Source organism: Schistocerca cancellata, chromosome 9, assembly GCF_023864275.1.
Source record: "Schistocerca cancellata isolate TAMUIC-IGC-003103 chromosome 9, iqSchCanc2.1, whole genome shotgun sequence".
Lineage (NCBI taxonomy): Eukaryota > Metazoa > Arthropoda > Insecta > Orthoptera > Acrididae > Schistocerca > Schistocerca cancellata.
Genome location: NC_064634.1, coordinates 136,672,800 through 136,692,666, shown reverse-complemented (window position 1 = coordinate 136,692,666; position 19,867 = coordinate 136,672,800). Strand labels below are relative to the sequence as shown.

The window sequence follows — 19,867 nt, the reverse complement described above, 5'->3', positions numbered from 1 at the left end:
AAACACAACTAGCAAAACCCATGTTGTCAGCAGGGCCTACCCTCGCATTACAGCAGGCAGCAGCAGGTGTGCGGCAGACCAGAGATCGCCCGCTAAATAAGCTTCGCCACAGCACGTTCTCGTTGCCATTTCACTGGGTCATCACCTGGGTGCAGCAGTTATATTTTCCAGGCAACAAGATATAATGCTGTCGACCCACAGTTGGTCACCGAGCTTAGTGTTTAATTTTTGGGATCTACAGAATGAGTTAAGGAGGCCTGAAGGGATGCTCTCACAGCTGCAGCAGTTTGTGAGTAGTAATGGGGTGTTTAGGGAAATTGCCAAGGAGCACAGGAAGCTACTCTTGAGATATGCACATTTGAAAGAGCAGACACAGAAGGTAATCAAACCAGTACCAGAAGTCAACATGCTGTAAAAGGCCAGAAGGGTAAAAAAGGGATGGATAAATGCAACAGGTAGGATACTGGAAACCTTGTTTGGGACAGGAGGTGCATTTGATATGAACAGATTGAATGAAACTGTGGAAGATGTGAAAGAGTTTGCTGAGCAAACGCAGCAACAGCAGAGTGGCATTTCATACAAATTATGAATCTAGGGGTTGGATGCTAAATAACACATGCACGCTGCAGTTTACTAAGAAGATTACAGATTATACCATGCCCTTTGCTAGTACTTTGAATGAAGATTTGGGTGCCATATAAATGAGAATGCAGATACTGGCTGTGAGGATAACACTAACATGATTGTGGCAATCTGTATGAGATAGCATTTGGGATGCAAGAGTGGAGCTGATAAACTTACAGGAAGCCATGTATCAGAAGCTTCAAGAGCAAATAGATCTGGTCTTGCTGTCACCTGAGCACGGTTTAAGGAAGGTTCAGGAAGAGCTACTACTGAAATTGCAGCTGGTAGTGGAGCTGGGTTGCCAGAATCTGTCATTCTAATAGTGTAGTGCCACACTGAAGGTGACAACAGATAATGCACAATTGTTTGTGTCAGTTAGGGTACCAGTAGTGAGCAAGCATGCACTATTTAAATCTTACACCTATCCGGTGAAGTTGATGGCATTGGGGATTTTGTGCAAGTTAAATAAGAGGGGGTGTTGTTAGTAGTGGAAGACAGGGATCAACATCTGGTAATGACTGAGGATGATTACTATATGCCTGGCATGCAAGGTTGCCGCAGGTGGAAGTGTGTGTGTCATGCAATTTTTCAGAGGCGGAGTGGAGGAACGTCAATGTTAGAAAGAGCTGATCAATCTGAAATCATATTTTCACACATTTTTGTTGTGCCTATTGCATCTCAGCATCTCCAGTATATGGTGAGTAGCAACTTTCTTCTCAGTATTGTTTCACAGATGAGGTTTACACCACTCAGTATACAACAACGTGATAGTGGTAGCCAGTTGTTATGAACAGGGGAGGATTACAGGAGCAAAACGTTTAGAGTTGCAGGGTAGTGGATTGCTGATCAATGGGCCAAAGTGTGATATTACAAGACCTATGTTTCATTTGCTAGCTTCTATGGTGGTAGTGACTCTACTAAACATAACACAGCCACAACTTGTGACAAAGCAAGTTGTGATCTCTTAATTACCTTTCTTGTTTTGCCACCTGCCTCCTTAAATTCATTTTATTTTCATTTTTGCCTAACTATCATTAACATACATGAATATAATCTGCATTTCCATAAACGAGAAAGGTTATCCCTCAGTCTTATGGAATATAGCACTAGGTCTAATTTTGTGCTTAGTTTTGTGTATGTAATTAATTTTCTAATTTATTTTGACTATTCCTAGTTAATATCTTTTGTTATAGGGTGAAATCAGTGATTGTTTCATGACATAGATTCTATTGTTGTTGACTTACAAACAAATACAAATTCTGTACTAATTATAATTATTTGGAAAAAGAACTGCTAGGATTCTTAAAGTGTTTATTTGGCTCTATTAAAAACAAATTTGCAAAGCCAGCCCTTAATTAATTCCAAAATAATTACCAGATTTGTCAAAAGTATTGTTTGTATAACTATATCTGTTATTTTCATTATTTAAACAAATAATTTTGCCTAACTTTTGTGGTAGAAGGAACTGTTAAAAAGAAGAAATTTTTCCATGGATTCAGTGGCAGTGTTTGTTCAATTTATTTGAAAATAGTGTCACGCTTACCGTATTATTCTGCAATAACTGTGAACTGTGTCATTAGGTTTTTACTGCTCATAGATGTTCAACAGCAAACTATTGTAGCAATATGCCGATGTTTGCCTGCAACCTATTAATGTAGTGTATCAAAATTTACCAACAGTGAACTGGCCATATAACTGTATAATGTTGGGGGATTGTGAAACAGTGAAAGTAAGGAACTGTGAACAAAAAAAATTTGTGTGACGTTCTCCTGCTTTATTTCTTCATTAATAGTCCTTGGTGTCGATGTACTGCATTGTTATACTGGCTGAAAAATGGGGGATGGAAGTTCATCACTGACTACTGTAAATGATGTAGCCAACTGTTGCACAGTTGTGTTTCACAGTTCTTTACTTCCACTGCTCACAACCCTCCAATATTATGCTGTTATACGGCCAGTTCACTGTTGGTAAATTTTGATAAGCACCATTAATAGGTTGCAGGAAAACGTTAGCAATGCAGCCTCATCAATGAAGAGGACACTCACTGTGGAGCTTCAGTCTTCAGTTGATACCTGGAGAAACCACCACACATGTCCCATGCACTTGTTGCAGTCCCCTGGTTGCTATGCCTGGGCATGTTGGAAATAAAACAAATGGTGGTCTCCATTGGGACAATGCTCCAGACAGAGGGTTAGGGGACATCAGTAGAATGGGATACACCTCATGTGCTTATTGACGGCGTATGCTGCACCCTTCTGAGAATGCTTCCTTCTGTCACAACTGTCCATGTTTTCTTTGGCAACCAGCATCCAGCTTATGTGCACAGGAAGAGCCAGTTTTGCATGATCAGTCATGCAGGGTGGTGAATACTGTGTGGCATGGCACCTTTCTATTTGAATATTTCGTACAACACAATTGCACGGCTTGTCATCCAATGCATTTTGCCACTCTACAAGTCAAGTGCATCTGAGCCATTTTATGGTACATGTAGCTAGTAATGTCACTCCCAATGCATCCACAGCTCAAATAGCAATGGTCTCCATGTGCTCTGCCCATGTTTGTACAACATTGCCCTCTTGTAACCATAGCACCCTATCGTGACCATGGCGCACTCTCATGATATTTGCGACCCTTGGTTTCTGTATGGTTACTGACCCTTGTTTTATGCCTGATGTGCTACATCAGTCTATAAACCTTTTTTTAATCCCCCTCTATAATGTATATCTTTATATATTATTTGTATTAAAATATAAAGACTATTGTCCATCTAAATGTTCCTTTGAGTATTGAGTAAAATTTTAAGAATATCTGCCAAGAACATTTTGTGTTGGCACACACACACAACTTACAGACACTCAGCCATTATTGACTCCTAATAATGTGTCTTGACTGGTAGAAGTAGTGATTTTGTCTATAACAGGTTGCGCATAAACGACCCGCCAGGGTAGCCGATAATGCTAATGCGTTGCTTCCTGGACTAGGGTAGAAGCGCCGGCCACGGATCGAATCCGTCCAGCAGATTAATGATGAGGGCTGGTGTGCCAGCTAGCCTGGATGTGGTTTTTTAGGCAGTTTTCCACATCGCACTAGGTGAATACTGGGCTGGTCCCCATGTTCCGCCTCAGTTACACGGCTCGCAGGCATCTGAACACATTCGCACTATTCCATGGATTACACTCGACGCAGACAGTTGGGGTACACTAATTCCTTCCCAGGGGGTACGGGGTGGTGGCAGGAAGGGCATCCGGCCACCCGTTAAACATTAACATGCCAAATCCAATTAACGATGGCTGACCCTGCAGGACAAGGCTCAAGCGACAGATAGATAGATAGGTTACCCATAAATGAAAGGCTGTGGGTTTGAGAGGAAGAGAAACAGGAGAATATTTGATTGGGAGAGATCCTCATGTGAAACACATAAGTGTGTGATGGGGAGGTGACAGGAACCTACTCTGGGAGCCAAGGGCAGGAAAGAATGTGCTGCAAGAAATGCTGAACAAAAATATTACAGGGTATAGGCAGAGGTTCCAGGGTGAGAGATAGAGATGAAGAGAAAAGTTAAGATTAAAATGGATTCATTGACATAATGTTGTAAAGTAACCAAGAAGTGTTAAGCTGGTGTGGAAGCAATAGGTTGAAGTTGGTTGGAAACAGGTCTCCTGTGAATCCCTATGTTTCTTTATCTGTATTATTACTGATGTATAATGATTGTTAAATACTGCTTACATTACCTGCAAATAAAATTTTTCTGTTCAGTGACTAAGGTATCTGGTAACTGAGAATCTAAATAATCAGTTAATATTGAGAAGGCTACACTTTTAATATTTTTTTAAATAAATATGAAAGAACCAAGAACTTCATTTTGTGCCCTACAAAGATGCACAGGATCATAAACTAAGTAATTATCTCCCAACTTTATTGTACTATGATTTTTGTCCCTGTACCTGCATGTTGATGAATCTCATATAAAACACATCTGAGGTATAGTGAATAACAAATGTAAAACGTATAAACAGTGTTTGTTAGTAAATCTCTCATTTATCACAGTATGTGCTTCGGTTTTCTGCTGCCAAGAAATCTGCTTTAATAAGATAATTTGTCAAACATGTATTAATTATACAACAAGGATAACCCCAGCATGTCACAGTTCACTTCTCTTATCAGTGTTATATAAAGCTACTCTCATTAGCCAAGTTGCCTCTTGACTCAAAATACTTGTTTAACTTCAAGGCACAATAGTTTATCCAGCAATGGAAGCATTACAGTTCAATTCCAAAACCAAGACAGTTTCACTAATTAAAAAATCTGTACCATCAGTTAAGGAAGGTTGGGTCCTAGTCAAAGTTGCATATTCAGGAGTGTGTGGCACTGATCTACATGTTTTTGAGGCAAGTACCAAAATTATTTGTTTGACAAATATGTTTTTGACAAAAGATATTTGTGTGTGTGTGCGTGTGTATGTTTGTGTGACTTACATGAAAATACAGAATTAATGTTTTCCTGGAGGTAATTATAGGCACTGTAAACTGGATTTGCCCATCACAGTTTCATCATTTTTCTAACGTTATTGATTGGATATGTCATATTGCTAGCTCAAGCTGTGTGTAAGGTTTTGAGACTTAACTGGTCAGAATCAGTTCTTCCAGGTTATTTCTAGCAGTATCATATTAAATAATGTCAATAATTATTGGCCAGTATCCTTGCTTACAGCATTATCAAAAATCTTTGAGAAAGTAATGTACTCAAGAGCAGTTAGCCACATCAACAGTAATGGTATACGTAGTAAATCACAGTTTGGATTTCAAAAATGCTGTTCCACTGAGACAGCAATATACAGTTTCACTGTCCACATAATAGAGTCTTTAAATAGTAAAATGTCATCAATATGAATTTTCTGTGACTTGTCCAAAGCATTTGACTGCATGAACCATGACATTATGTTACAGAAATTACAATTTTATAGTATAAATGGAATAGCATTTAAATCATACCTACAGAACAGGAAACAAAAGGTTTCTTTATATGGGTCAAGTGATCTGAATAAGTTTGCCACTTCATCTAACTGGAGTGAAATTACATTAGGTGTTCCACAGGGTTCAATCATGGGTCCCCTTCTGTTCTTGATGTATGCGAACAACTTCCCTTCTTATCTGAAACAAGAAGCTGAACTGTTTTCCGATGATACAAGCACCATTATTAATCCAGTAAAAGAAACTCCAATTGAAGATGGTACAAATAAGTTCTTTGGAAAAGTCATTAATTGGTTTTCTGCAAATGGCCTTGCTTTAAACTTTGATAAAAAGAAAAAAAAAAAGAAAAAAAAAGAACAGTACATCCATACATCCAATTTTCTGCTGCAAAAAGTAAAGTTCCTTCAATAAATCTAATGCAGCAACAGAAGTCAGTAGACAGGGTAGAGCATACTACGTTTTCAGGTGTACATATAGATGAGAATCTTAATTGGAAAATTCATATTTTGTATCTTCTAAAGCGACTAGGTTCAGCAATGTTTGCAATCAGAATAATTGCCAATTTTGAGGATATAGAAATTATAGAAATTAGTAAGCTAACATACTTTGCATACTTTCACCCTCTGATGTCATACGAAATAATATTTTGGGGTAACTCAACACTTCAACAAGAAGTATTCACTGCTCAAAAGAAAATGTTTAGAATAATGTGTGGGATTCATAGTCACACATCTTGTAGGCATCTTTTTAAAAGATTGAGAACTCGTACAACAACCTCACAGTACATTTACTCACTAATGAAATTTGTTCTCATCAACAAGGACCAGTTTAAAAACAACAGTGACATTCATGATTATAATACCCAAAAAATAATTCTTACACTATCCTTTACTCAACCTATCTTTGGCACAAAAAGGGGTAAAATATGCTGCTATAAAAATTTTTGAAAAATTACCAGATGAAATAAAATGTCTAATAGCAGTAATAGCTTCAAAAATAAATTGAAATCATATCTCCTTGACAACTCCTTCTATACCATAGATGAATTCTTGGATAGGAAGAAATAAATCTATAAATATAATATACTCGTGTTGTGCCATTTAAGGGAATGGGGTAAATATTAGAAATACTAATCTTTAAAACTGTAATATATATATATATATATATATATATATATATATATATATATATATATATATATATATATATATATATATATATATGTACACTCCTGGAAATGGAAAAAAGAACACATTGACACTGGTGTGTCAGACCCACCATACTTGCTCCGGACACTGCGAGAGGGCTGTACAAGCAATGATCACACGCACGGCACAGCGGACACACCAGGAACGGCGGTGTTGGCCGTCGAATGGCGCTAGCTGCGCAGCATTTGTGCACCGCCGCCGTCAGTGTCAGCCAGTTTGCCGTGGCATACGGAGCTCCATCGCAGTCTTTAACACTGGTAGCATGCCGCGACAGCGTGGACGTGAACCGTATGTGCAGTTGACGGACTTTGAGCGAGGGCGTATAGTGGGTATGCGGGAGGCCGGGTGGACGTACCGCCGAATTGCTCAACACGTGGGGCGTGAGGTCTCCACAGTACATCGATGTTGTCGCCAGTGGTCGGCGGAAGGTGCACATGCCCGTCGACCTGGGACCGGACCGCAGCGACGCACGGATGCACGCCAAGACCGTAGGATCTTACGCAGTGCCGTATATAATATAATATAATATAATATATATATATATATATAATATATATATATATATATATATATATTTTGCCTTTAAATATGTCTGCTTGTGTCTGTATATGTGTGGATGGATATGTGTGTGTGTGCGAGTGTATACCCGTCCCTTTTTCCCCCTAAGGTAAGTCTTTCCGCTCCCGGGACTGGAATGACTCCTTACCCTCTCCCTTAAAACCCACATCCTTTCTTCTTTCCCTCTCCTTCCCTCTTTCCTGATGAGGCAACAGTTTGTTGCGAAAGCTTGAATTTTGTATGTATGTCTGTGTTCGTTTGTGTGTCTGTCGACCTGCCAGCACTTTCATTTGGTAAGTCACATCAGCTTTGTTTTTAGGTACATTTTTCCTACATGGAATGTTTCCTTCTATTATAACCATATATATATATATATATATATATATATATATATATATATATATATATATTGTTTTTAGGTGTGTGTATGTTTGTGTGTCTATCGACCTGCCAGCGCTTTTGTTTGGTAAGTCTCATCATCTTTCTTTCAGATATATATATATATATATATATATATATATATATATATAATAGAGGGAAACATTCCACGTGGGAAAAATATATTTAAAAAGAAAGATGATGAGACTTACCCAACAAAAGCGCTGGCAGGTCGATAGACACACAAATAAACACAAACATACACACAAAACTCTAGCTTTCGCAACCTACGGTTGCCTCGTCAGGAAAGAGGGAAGGAGAAGGAAAGACAAAAGGATTGGGTTTTAAGGGAGAGGGTAAGGAGTCATTCCAATCCCGGGAGCGGAAAGACTTACCTTAGGGGGAAAAAAGGACAGGTTTACACTCGCACACACACACATATCCATCCACACATACACAGACACAAGCAGACATTTGTAAAGGCCTTTACAAATGTCTGCTTGTGTCTGTGTATGTGTGGATGGATATGTGTGTGTGTGCGAGTGTAAACCTGTCCTTTTTTCCCCCTAAGGTAAGTCTTTCCGCTCCCGGGATTGGAATGTATCCTTACCCTCTCCCTTAAAACCCAATCCTTTTGTCTTTCCTTCTCCTTCCCTCTTTCCTGACGAGGCAACCGTTGGTTGCGAAAGCTAGAGTTTTGTGTGTATGTTTGTGTTTATTTGTGTGTCTATCGACCTGCCAGCGCTTTTGTTGGGTAAGTCTCATCATCTTTCTTTTTAAATATATATATATATATATATATATATATATATATATATATATATATATATATATATATATGGTTATAATAGAAGGAAACAATCCACGAAGGAAAAATATACCTAAAAACAAAGATGATGTGACTTACCAAATGAAAGTGCTGGCAAGTCGATAGACACACAAACGAACACAAACATACACACAAAATTCAAGCTTTCGCAACAAACTGTTGCCTCATCAGGAAAGAGGGAAGGAGAGGGAAAGACGAAAGGATGTGGGTTTTAAGGGAGAGGGTAAGGAGTCATTCCAGTCCCGGGAGCGGAAAGACTTACCTTAGGGGGAAAAAAGGACGGGTATACACTCGCACACACACACACATATCCATCCACACATATACAGACACAAGCAGACATATTAGCAGACATGCAGTCTCCCATCCTTCATCAAAGACACCAACCACTTTCTCGAACGCCTGGAATCCTTACCCAATCCGTTACCCCCAGAAACCATCCTTGTAACCATTGATGCCACCTCCTTATACACAAATATCCCGCACGTCCAGGGCCTCGCTGCGATGGAGCACTTCCTTTCACGCCGATCACCTGCCACCCTACCTAAAACCTCTTTCCTCATTACCTTAGCCAGCTTCATCCTGACCCACAACTTCTTCACTTTTGAAAACCAGACATACCAACAATTAAAGGGAACAGCCATGGGTACCAGGATGGCCCCCTCGTACGCCAACCTATTCATGGGTCGCTTAGAGGAAGCCTTCTTGGTTACCCAGGCCTGCCAACCCAAAGTTTGGTACAGATTTATTGATGACATCTTCATGATCTGGACTCACAGTGAAGAAGAACTCCAGAATTTCCTCTCCAACCTCAACTCCTTTGGTTCCATCAGATTCACCTGGTCCTACTCCAAATCCCATGCCACTTTCCTTGATGTTGACCTTCACCTGTCCAATGGCCAGCTTCACACGTCCGTCCACATCAAACCCACCAACAAGCAGCAGTACCTCCATTACGACAGCTGCCACCCATTCCACATCAAACGGTCCCTTCCCTACAGCCTAGGTCTTCGTGGCAAATGAATCTGCTCCAGTCCGGAATCCTTGAAGCATTACACCAACAACCTGACAACAGCTTTCGCATCCCGCAACTACCCTCCCGACCTGGTACAGAAGCAAATAACCAGAGCCACTTCCTCATCCTCTCAAACCCAGAACCTCCCACAGAAGAACCACAAAAGTGCCCCACTTGTGACAGGATACTTTCCGGGACTGGATCAGATTCTGAATGTGGCTCTCCAGCAGGGATACGACTTCCTCAAATCCTGCCCTGAAATGAGATCCATCCTTCATGAAATCCTCCCCACTCCACCAAGAGTGTCTTTCCGCCATCCACCTAACCTTCGTAACCTCTTAGTACATCCCTATGAAATCCCCAAACCACCTTCCCTACCCTCTGGCTCCTACCCTTGTAACCGCCCCCGGTGTAAAACCTGTCCCATGCACCCTCCCACCACCACCTACTCCAGTCCTGTAACCCGGAAGGTGTACACAATCAAAGGCAGAGCCACGTGTGAAAGCACCCACGTGATCTACCAACTGACCTGCCTGCACTGTGATGCATTCTATGTGGGAATGACCAGCAACAAACTGTCCATTCGCATGAATGGACACAGGCAGACAGTGTTTGTTGGTAATGAGGATCACCCTGTGGCTAAACATGCCTTGGTGCACGACCACCACATCTTGGCGCAGTGTTACACCGTCCGGGTTATCTGGATACTTCCTACTAACACCAACCTATCCGAACTCCGGAGATGGGAACTTGCTCTTCAATATATCCTCTCTTCCCGTTATCCACCAGGCCTCAATCTCCGCTAATTTCAAGTTGCCGCCACTCATACCTCGCCTGTCATTCAACAACATCTTTGCCTCTGCACTTCTGCCTCGACTGACATCTCTGCCCATACTCTTTGTCTTTAAATATGTCTGCTTGTGTCTGTATATGTGTGGATGGATATGTGTGTGTGTGTGCGAGTGTATACCCGTCCTTTTTTCCCCCTAAGGTAAGTCTTTCCGCTCCCGGGACTGGAATGACTCCTTACCCTCTCCCTTAAAACCCACATCCTTTCGTCTTTCCCTCTCCTTCCCTCTTTCCTGATGAGGCAACAGTTTGTTGCGAAAGCTTGAATTTTGTGTGTATGTTTGTGTTCGTTTGTGTGTCTATCGACTTGCCAGCACTTTCATTTGGTTTCATTTGGTAAGTCACATCATCTTTGTTTTTATATATATATATATATATATATATATATATATATATATATATATATATATATATATATATATATATATATATATATATATATATATATATATATATATATATATATATATATATAAGACGATGAGACTTACCACACAAAAGCGCTGGCAGGTCGATAGACACACAAACAAACACAAACGTACACACAAAATTCAAGCTTTCGCAACCAACGGTTGCCTCATCAGGAAAGAGGGAAGGAGAGGGAAAGACGAAAGGATTTGGGTTTTAAGGGAGAGGGTAAGGAGTCATTCCAATCCCGGGAGCGGAAAGACTTACCTTAGGGGGGAAAAAGGACAGGTATATACTCGCACACACACACATATCCATCCGCATATACACAGACACAAGCAGACCATTATGAATGAAAGCAAAACCCAGCAGATGGTATTCAGATTAAGAAACAAGTTTCCATCAGATGATCCTAGTTGTGTTAAATTTTTGGGGGTATATTTAGATGATAAACTTTCTTGGAATCCACATATTAGGTATATTAGCGGTAAATTGTTTAGGGTAATCTATTTGTTATGGCGATTAATGCACTGTGTACCTAAAAATTATGTTAGAGTATCTTACTATTCATTTTTCCAAAGCATCATATCCTATGGTATTATTTTATGGGGAAACTCCACTTGTATGCATGATATACTATTGCTGCAAAAGAAAGCTATTAGGATAATTACAGGTTCACCATACAAGGCTCATTGTAAACCTTTGTTTACTCAACAAAAAATCATGACAGTAATAAACCTGTATATTTATTATGTTTTAATCTACACACAAAAGAACTTACCTAAAGTAAAACACAGGGCAAATATACATTGTTACAACACTAGGACAAACAGCTGTATCCATACGCCCTACCACAGACTGTCAAAATCAGTTAACAGTTATGAACTTATGGGCCACAAATTATTTAACAAACTTCCACAAGCTATACAAAATTTACCAGAGCAACAATACAAACAAACACTTTATGACTGGTTAGTTGTAAATCCATTCTACAATATAAAGGATTTCATGACCTGTGATATTAAACTGTAATGTTATTAACAATTCTGTTCTTTTATAGCATGTACTGTATTGTATTATGTGTATGACTTTGTCTATTGCTATTATGAAAATATGGTAATTCAGTTTAAAGATATCTAGACATATTCTACTACAGAAAAACTGGAAGAAGTTTGCCTGTCATGCATGGTGAATGAGAAATTTAATTCATTTTTGTAGATATTCGTTTCTCAAACTCTGTGAAGCCATCTTTTCCCTAATACAAATAAAAGTTAATAAAAGAAGTAGTGAGAAAAATTTACTGGTATGTGAGAAAATTTTGTGTCCTACAAAGAAAGAATTTTGTCTGAAGTAAAGGGCTTGTAAGAACCAAGCAATAAATTTAAATCATAGAAACTACTGTAAGTTTGAAAATGTGTAAGCAGAAATGTAAAAATCTTGTATTGTGCACATAAAGTAAGTGGATGAAGTAATAAAATTAAATATTTTACAGTTTTATCAAGAGACAAAGAACAGAAACATAAAATCAGAACAGGCTAGAATAATACAGTCGTCTTACACTAAGACAAAGTGAAAGAAAAAGAGTTTCCATAAAATTCTCAGGTTTTTCACTCATCATGCCTGCATAAAAAAATCCAAAGAAGGGCAGCTCATTTTGTATTATTACAAAATAGGGAAATGTCATATGCAAGGTGGTGTGGCAATCACTAAAAAAAAAGGTTCCTTTATATTTTAAAGGCTTTTTATATTTTGACAAAATGTGCTGAATGGGAGATTTTTTTGTAGTTTTGAATATGTCCAAAATGCAGTGTTTTCATCTACTATGATTTGTCATAATAATGTTTATAGCTATTATGAACCTCTGTGTTTTTGTAATAGTTTCAAAAAGTACCTGATGAAAGCACAAATTTTCCTGTAAAAATAATGGTTTCTATGTTAAATAGGGTTCATTTCCATGCTCTGACAGTCCAGTTGTCATGGGACATGAGTTTAGTGGAACTGTTACAGCTGTTGGATCAAACGTGACTCACTTAAAAGTAGGAGACAGGGTTGCTGTTGACCCAAACAGGTAAGAATCCTGCACATGAAACATATGGGATGTCAGCTTCTCAGTCATTAAGCAGCTTGTTTGTTTTTATTAAGAGTAAAAAAAGGACACTAGATAGTATAACTACCACAGACAGCAAAGTATTCCCTGATGCTAGCATGAAAGAGGTGATTGCCAGTAACATTGTTACATCTATGGACTGACTTTTATAGTTAATCTCTTAAGAAAAGTCATAGAACTAACAGGTACAACAGTCAACATGAGAGCAGTCTGATACAGTTTTACCTAAAATGATGTAGTACAGAGTCAGATGACATAGGAGTGAATTTTATAACTAGGGGCCTGTGCGTGATCATTTTAAATCGGAACAAAATATAGGCTCTATAAACGCAAGTTACTCATAAACGTTCAGCTACTTTGCTTGTTTTTAACTTCCATAACCTTACATTATTTCTAGATTTTCTTCATTCATTGTTCAGACATACATTGTGTTCCATACATGCCATGATGGACAGGGATGTTGAATGAGTCGAGGTACAAAGTAATAGAGAGAAGTACCGGTACCTGCCAGAGACTGCTGCTATTAGCTGTAGTCATTAACTAGCTATGCTCTATTTGTTCTCTTAAAGTCATAAATGATGATAATGAATTAAAAGGAAAAAAATGTATATAAAAAGAACTGTTATTTTCCCAGATGTACAGAGTAGCTTTTGTTTAACTTTTACTGCTTTCTTAATAACATATACTGAAAATTTTTATAAGTTGACAGTTTTCAATATCCTGTAAGAATATACAGTTAAAAGTTTTGCCTATTTGGTGTTACCTTCTTCAGTTCCAGATAATCTGGATGTGACATTCACCTGCTTTATTCCTTCATTAATAGTCCTTGCTGTTGACAAACTGCGTTATTATACTGGCTAAAAAATGGGTGGGGGGGGGGGGGGGTGGAATTTCAACACTGACTACTGTAAATAATGTAGCCAACAGTTGCACAAAACTACTTTCACTGTTTACAATCCTGCAAAATTACACAGTTAATATGGCTAGTGGACTATTGTTTAACTTTCAATAAGCCTCATTAATAGCTTGTAGTCAAACATCAGCATACTGCTACAATAGTTTACTGTTGAATATCTATGAGCAGTAAAAACGTAACCAAACAGTTCTTGCAGAATAATGTGGCATGTATTGAACAGACACTGTCATTGTTTTAACACATGGCCTGTTACACTTATTTCACAGTTAAGTTGATGCAGCTTTGTTGACCTAACCAGCATGAGTGTCTTGTCTGAAAATCGGCAGTTAATTGACTGTCTCGGGACCAAATTTCGGGCCCTTATATATAATCACAATAATAGATACTGAAACTATACATTGTTTGATGTTAGAGTTACAGAAATTACAATTAAGTATACCTCATTCAATTAACTGAATACATGGAAAAATTCTTTCTTTTTAACAGTTTCTTCTATTACAAGAGTTAAGCTGAGTTATTTGTTTAAATGGTGAAATTAACAGATATAGTTATGCAAAAAATACTTTTGATAAAACTGGTAATAACTTTGGGATTAATTAAGGGCTGGTTTTGCTGATATGTTTCCGTGTAGTGCCAAATAGGTACTTAAAGCATAACAGGGTTTTGTCTTTCAAATGTTTATAATTAATACAGAATTTATATTTGTTTATAAGTCAATAACAGAATTTAAGTTAAGAAACAATTACTGATTTCATCCTATAATGAAAAATATTAACTCGGAATAGTCAAAATGAATCAGGAAATTAATTACACACACAAAACTAAGCACAAAAATAGATCTGGTGCTATATTGTTTAAAAACATGGGCCAACCTTTCTCTTTCATGAAAATGTAGATTGTACTTATGTATGTTAATGGTAATTAGCTAAAATGAAAAAAAAGAAAGAATTTAAGAAGTCAGATGGCAAAACAAGAGAGGAAGTAAAAAGATCCCAGCTTACTTCTTCACAAGGAGAAGTGGCTAATAAAGCACAATTTTAATTTTTTGTTAAATATTGAGAGATTCTCAGTTTTGTACTTCACATCTTCAGATAGCATATTGGAGACCATAGTCCCAAAATACTGAATCTGACCAAGAGCTATTGACAGGAGGATGTGGTAGCCCACAGAAAATTTTCCAAGATCGAGGACCTTTTCTAAACTGGCCTTTTTGATATGACAAATGTGGTTAGTTTTGAAATATGTATTTGAAGAAATAAATTTGTCAAGAAGTTCACAAAATTTATCATATCTCAAATGATTGATAGTTGCTCAGTAATTTTCAGGTAAATTTCTGATACCTAAACAGTGAGGATATTTCAATAGTATATGCAAAGCAAACCATTTTATATTATTAATGTCAATATGGATGCCATACTTTTATTTAATTATCTGAATTTAAATCTTCATATTATTAAATTGTGGGTATCCAAAAAATTACACTGCACAACACAATTAAAGGGTCACTTTTTTGAAACTCCATAATTATCTTCCACTGCATTGTAGAAGTCTGAAATTTGGCTCAAAGATGCCTACAGCCTTCATCTGTAATAGTTAAAAAGCATGACATCTTGTGACTTCAGCCTTAGGCTCAGTGATACTTCTAACAGCAAGGTGTTGACACATGTGAAAAAAAGGCAGAACTCAGAAGTTCACATGAGGTATAGGATGGGTTAATAATGTCACATTAACATAACATTTCACATCAATTATGCCCATTGTCACCATGGATGTGTCAGACAAGGGGAAGATCATCATACCCTTCTTATCCAATTTTACGCCTTTACTTGATGCCACTGCAATAGAGGTCCTAACCTCAATGCCCAGTATTGAAATCATGTAGTTTTCTTGTGGTGGCTGAATAAAGTATTTCAGACACAGTGCTGCTCAGAATCAACACAGAAAGGCTTCAGGGAGTGGGATAAAGTACATCAATTAAATCACCCCTTCCTTTTGGGTGTTGATTCCCACACATTACACAGTAAAAAATGACTGTTCCCAGTGTGATGAACAACAGGATGACATTCTTTAGAACCTTTGACACTACTGACATCCCCCTGGACAATTCACCCTTCTCTAAGAACACTGTGGGCCTGCAACACTGCTGATCATGATTGCACATCCTTTGGAGGGTAGTGCAACAAAAAATTTTGCTCTGGTGTACTGAGTGAAACCACTAGGAACTGTTTAAAACCATTTGATGAAATTTTAATATGAGCTGAAGCATCAGATGGTGTTTATGCTTTATCAGCCCTCCTTTTCACACCCTTCTGTACCTGGTGCTTACAAAAATTCACTTCTGATCTTGTTAACAGAATTACTGCATTACTTTTATGCTTTCTGTTTTTTAAATGTGATTAGCATAAATAAATTTGAGCAAAATGTTCTTGGAAGATACATTTTCTAGGCTGACAAGTAAATTGTAGCTGAAGGTCAGTATATCACTAGATGAATATGGGAAATCTTCTAAAACCATCTTCAGATTGGCCAAAAGAATTGACATTCAACAGCAAATTACTGTACCTTACCTCTCCTGTACATCACGTTATTGAGTATCCATGCCAAATCATGCGCAGAATTCATTCCATGTCCTAACTCCTGGAGAGGACATCATTTTGATCCTAAAGTTCACACTGTTTTCTCTCTCTTCTTTAGTGAGAGAATGATGTTTGCTTTTACTGACAGATGTATATGGTCCAGAGATTAAGTATAGATGTGCACATCTATCACATAATAAGACTGTGTTTTCAGCCATGTAAAATGGAATGTGGAATTAGCAAACCATCACAGATCTTCTTTCTCCTCAGACAAATGATAAACTACTGTTGTGCTTCCATTGTCAAGCAAAGATAAGGGGGAATGGGTGAGGCATTCCTGTGGAAACTGATAATGCATGACATGCACATATACTGCTGACATGTTTATGGTGCTTGGAAACCATACATCTGAGTGTTGGTCCTGTCCATTTTTGTAGCTCAATAGCTCAACATCTCAATAGCTCTGCAAGGAGGTGGCAGGTGAAAGATTGGGGGCACATTTTCAGCACTGCCCTGTAATTATGAACATCAGTCTTGACTTCAGGACAGTTCCAAAGCCTTCACCAATGAATCAACATAATTTCCTGTGAACAGTATGGCAACCAAAAAATTCCAAGATTTGTAGTGACTGCTGAAGTCACAGTACTTCCTGTCACACTAAGTAATGTGTAATCTGCAGACAGTTGTTGTAAGCCACAATTCATCTGACATTGCTTTATATATATAATCACAAATGCTACTAAAGAGAAATATACTGGAAACTGAATGTGATGATATCACAATCTTAGAAGACTCCTCTGTAATATGTCCTACTTTATACTTTAAACTGGATTCTTATGCTTAACACTATGTTCTTACAGCTCATTTTTGTAGGATAAATATATTTTTAATTTTAATTGTTACCCCCAGAAGACTATTCCACAGTGCAACAGAAAATCAAAGCATGTTTGTGTATTACCATTTTTATCATCAATGGTATGCTCACATATACTTCATAGATTTTACTACAAACATCAGGCCTTAATTGTATCTGATCTAGGATCTTACTTGTGGTATTGAAGAAACAAATCCAAATGGTATATTATTAAAGGAGAAATTTCAGACTCAAAAAGTTAGCATATTTGTTACTTTTTGTTTGTATCCATGTCTACAAATTATAACATTTCAGTGTCATAGTCATTGATGCTTCAGACTACATATGGTACACATTTCAGTGGCTGTGACACATGTGATGCCTGTACTGGAGGACAGCCTCACTACTGTGAGATTGGTGGCATCTACAGAAACTTAGGAATGATGAATGATGGTGGGTGGGCTGAGTATTGCCTTGCACCTGCCAGACAAGTGTATAAACTACCAGACAACATTACCTTTGAGCAAGGTGAGTGGAGCTCTCTCTCATTCTCTCTCTGACCTTCTGTGTGGGTGTATTATGAAAATTTATTTTCATTTTTTATGAATCTTGAGTTATCTAGCCTATTAATAAGGACAAAATACAGCGTTCATTCATTCATACATCACATTTCATAGATATAGAGGACATTTTTTTTATAATATGAAGCAAGTTGAAACAGATATTAATACAGAGCAGTAGTTATCCCAAACTGCTTCTGTAGGTTGTATTACCAACTATCACAATTTTTAATTAACTAATTCATTCAGGTAACATGTTCTATAAATCTTACAGTGAAAGAGAGTGTTATGGGATGTGAAGCAAATCAAGTTACACATTAACATAGAGAAACAATCACTGCAGGCTATCACTGTAAACTTATGCATGTATGCTGTAAATAAAATTCCACCATGCCCTCAATCTCCTTGATTCACAATGCTGTCAGTTTCAGAAGACTAGGCCTCTGTCTTCAGACAGCTGTCAAATATAATTAGATTATTGCCTATTTTTCAAAACTGGCAGCATAAAGGACATTGCGACAGATGTGTTATTTTAATTACTGCATTTATGTTAAATTGTACAAGCTACTGGTTAGAACTAGAAATAATTTAGTCACACTGATAATTAAAGGAATTGCAGTACCTCTTGGGTATTAGGAGAAAACCAGTTAATGAAAAAATGGCCACTGTTCTTCCTCTCACCTACTGCTTTCATTTATTGAATTGTTTATATGAGTTTTTTGATTGCTTTGATCCATGGCTTTCAGGATGTAATGTCACAATATCACAGATTATGTCTTGCAACACCAATGTTTTTGGAAAACATTTTAGTTGGCATGGAGTAGCCATTGTATTTGAGGTAATAGTTACATTTGAGATCACAGTATGTTTAAAAATCCTGCAACAGGTGGATATCGTGATACTGGATAGTAAATCTGTAAATCACTTTTGCTACCTTTCTTGTAGATCAGTGTGACCTGTGTTTTCAACATATGAATTGAACATGATTTGTATTATCAGTAGCAATACAGTATTTTTGTTAGTAACCAGTTTTGTAATGGAAAAAAATTAGAGGTATTCTCATCATGTGGCCTATAAATTGAGAGTAATAGCATGTGCAGAAGAACATGGAAAAAGAGTAGCTGGTCAGCAATTTGGCCCTCCACTAATGGAAAAAATCATTCATGAGTGGTGTGCTAATAAAGAAGAAATGAAAAAAATGAGAAAGGTTAAATGTGCAAATAGAGGACTGAATGCAAAATGGTCAAAACTAGAAAATTATGTTATGGGGATCAAGATATATGTACGGTAATATCAAACCCAACATTAAGTATTCGCTTGTTCATAATGAATTAACTTTATTTTAATCAAGTCGGTACAAACACATCGGCTTGAATACAGAGTTCGGAACACACTGAGATCAACAGTTTTATTGAGTTATCTAGCCTATTAATAAGGACAAAATACAGCATTCATTCATTCATACATCACATTTCATAGATATAGAGGACATTTTTTTTATAATATGAAGCAAGTTGAAACAGATATTAATACAGAGCAGTAGTTATCCCAAACTGCTTCTGTAGGTTGTATTACCAACTATCACAATTTTTAATTAACTAATTCATTCAGGTAACATGTTCTATAAATCTTACAGTGAAATCTTACTGGTTCATTCTCAAAGATGAGGTGGTCAACTCTTGCAGTCAATAACTGCCTCAGAGCCCTTGCCGGTAGTGCAAGGATGATGAGAGGCGTGTGTGCACCCGGCCAGCTGATGGCGCAGGTGCGTGTGACCAATCGTGTCATAGCTGGTGCTAGTGCGAGGCACGATCGGACCGTTTCTTGATGTCTTGGTAGGCACAACCGTGGAGGGAAGCAGGCGTGGAAGGTGTCCGCAGGTTGACCGTGCCATGCTGCTAATGGCACTGTGGGGACAGAAGGTGGTGGCGTGTCAGTGGAGAGAACATCGTCATGCCGAGGCTGTGTGGCACAGCAGAGTTTTGATCCGATCAAAGGCACGGTGTGCGTCGAAGA

General features: G+C 37.9%; 1 protein-coding gene across 3 annotated transcripts in view; it reads left to right on the top strand.

Annotated features, from left to right (window-relative positions):
- Positions 1-4,804: 4,804 nt before the first annotated feature.
- LOC126101557 (uncharacterized) overlaps positions 4,805-19,867 on the top strand; it is a 76,285-nt gene continuing 61,222 nt past the window's right edge. For all 3 annotated transcript variants that reach the window (XR_007522339.1, XM_049912196.1, XM_049912195.1), the window contains exons 1-3: positions 4,805-5,012; positions 12,783-12,907; positions 17,653-17,819. Coding sequence is in view for 2 of the 3 variants with exons in the window: in XM_049912196.1 (XP_049768153.1) it covers positions 4,875-5,012; positions 12,783-12,907; positions 17,653-17,819 (430 nt within the window). In the remaining variant the exon portion in view is untranslated. The remainder of the gene's footprint in view (positions 5,013-12,782; positions 12,908-17,652; positions 17,820-19,867) is intronic.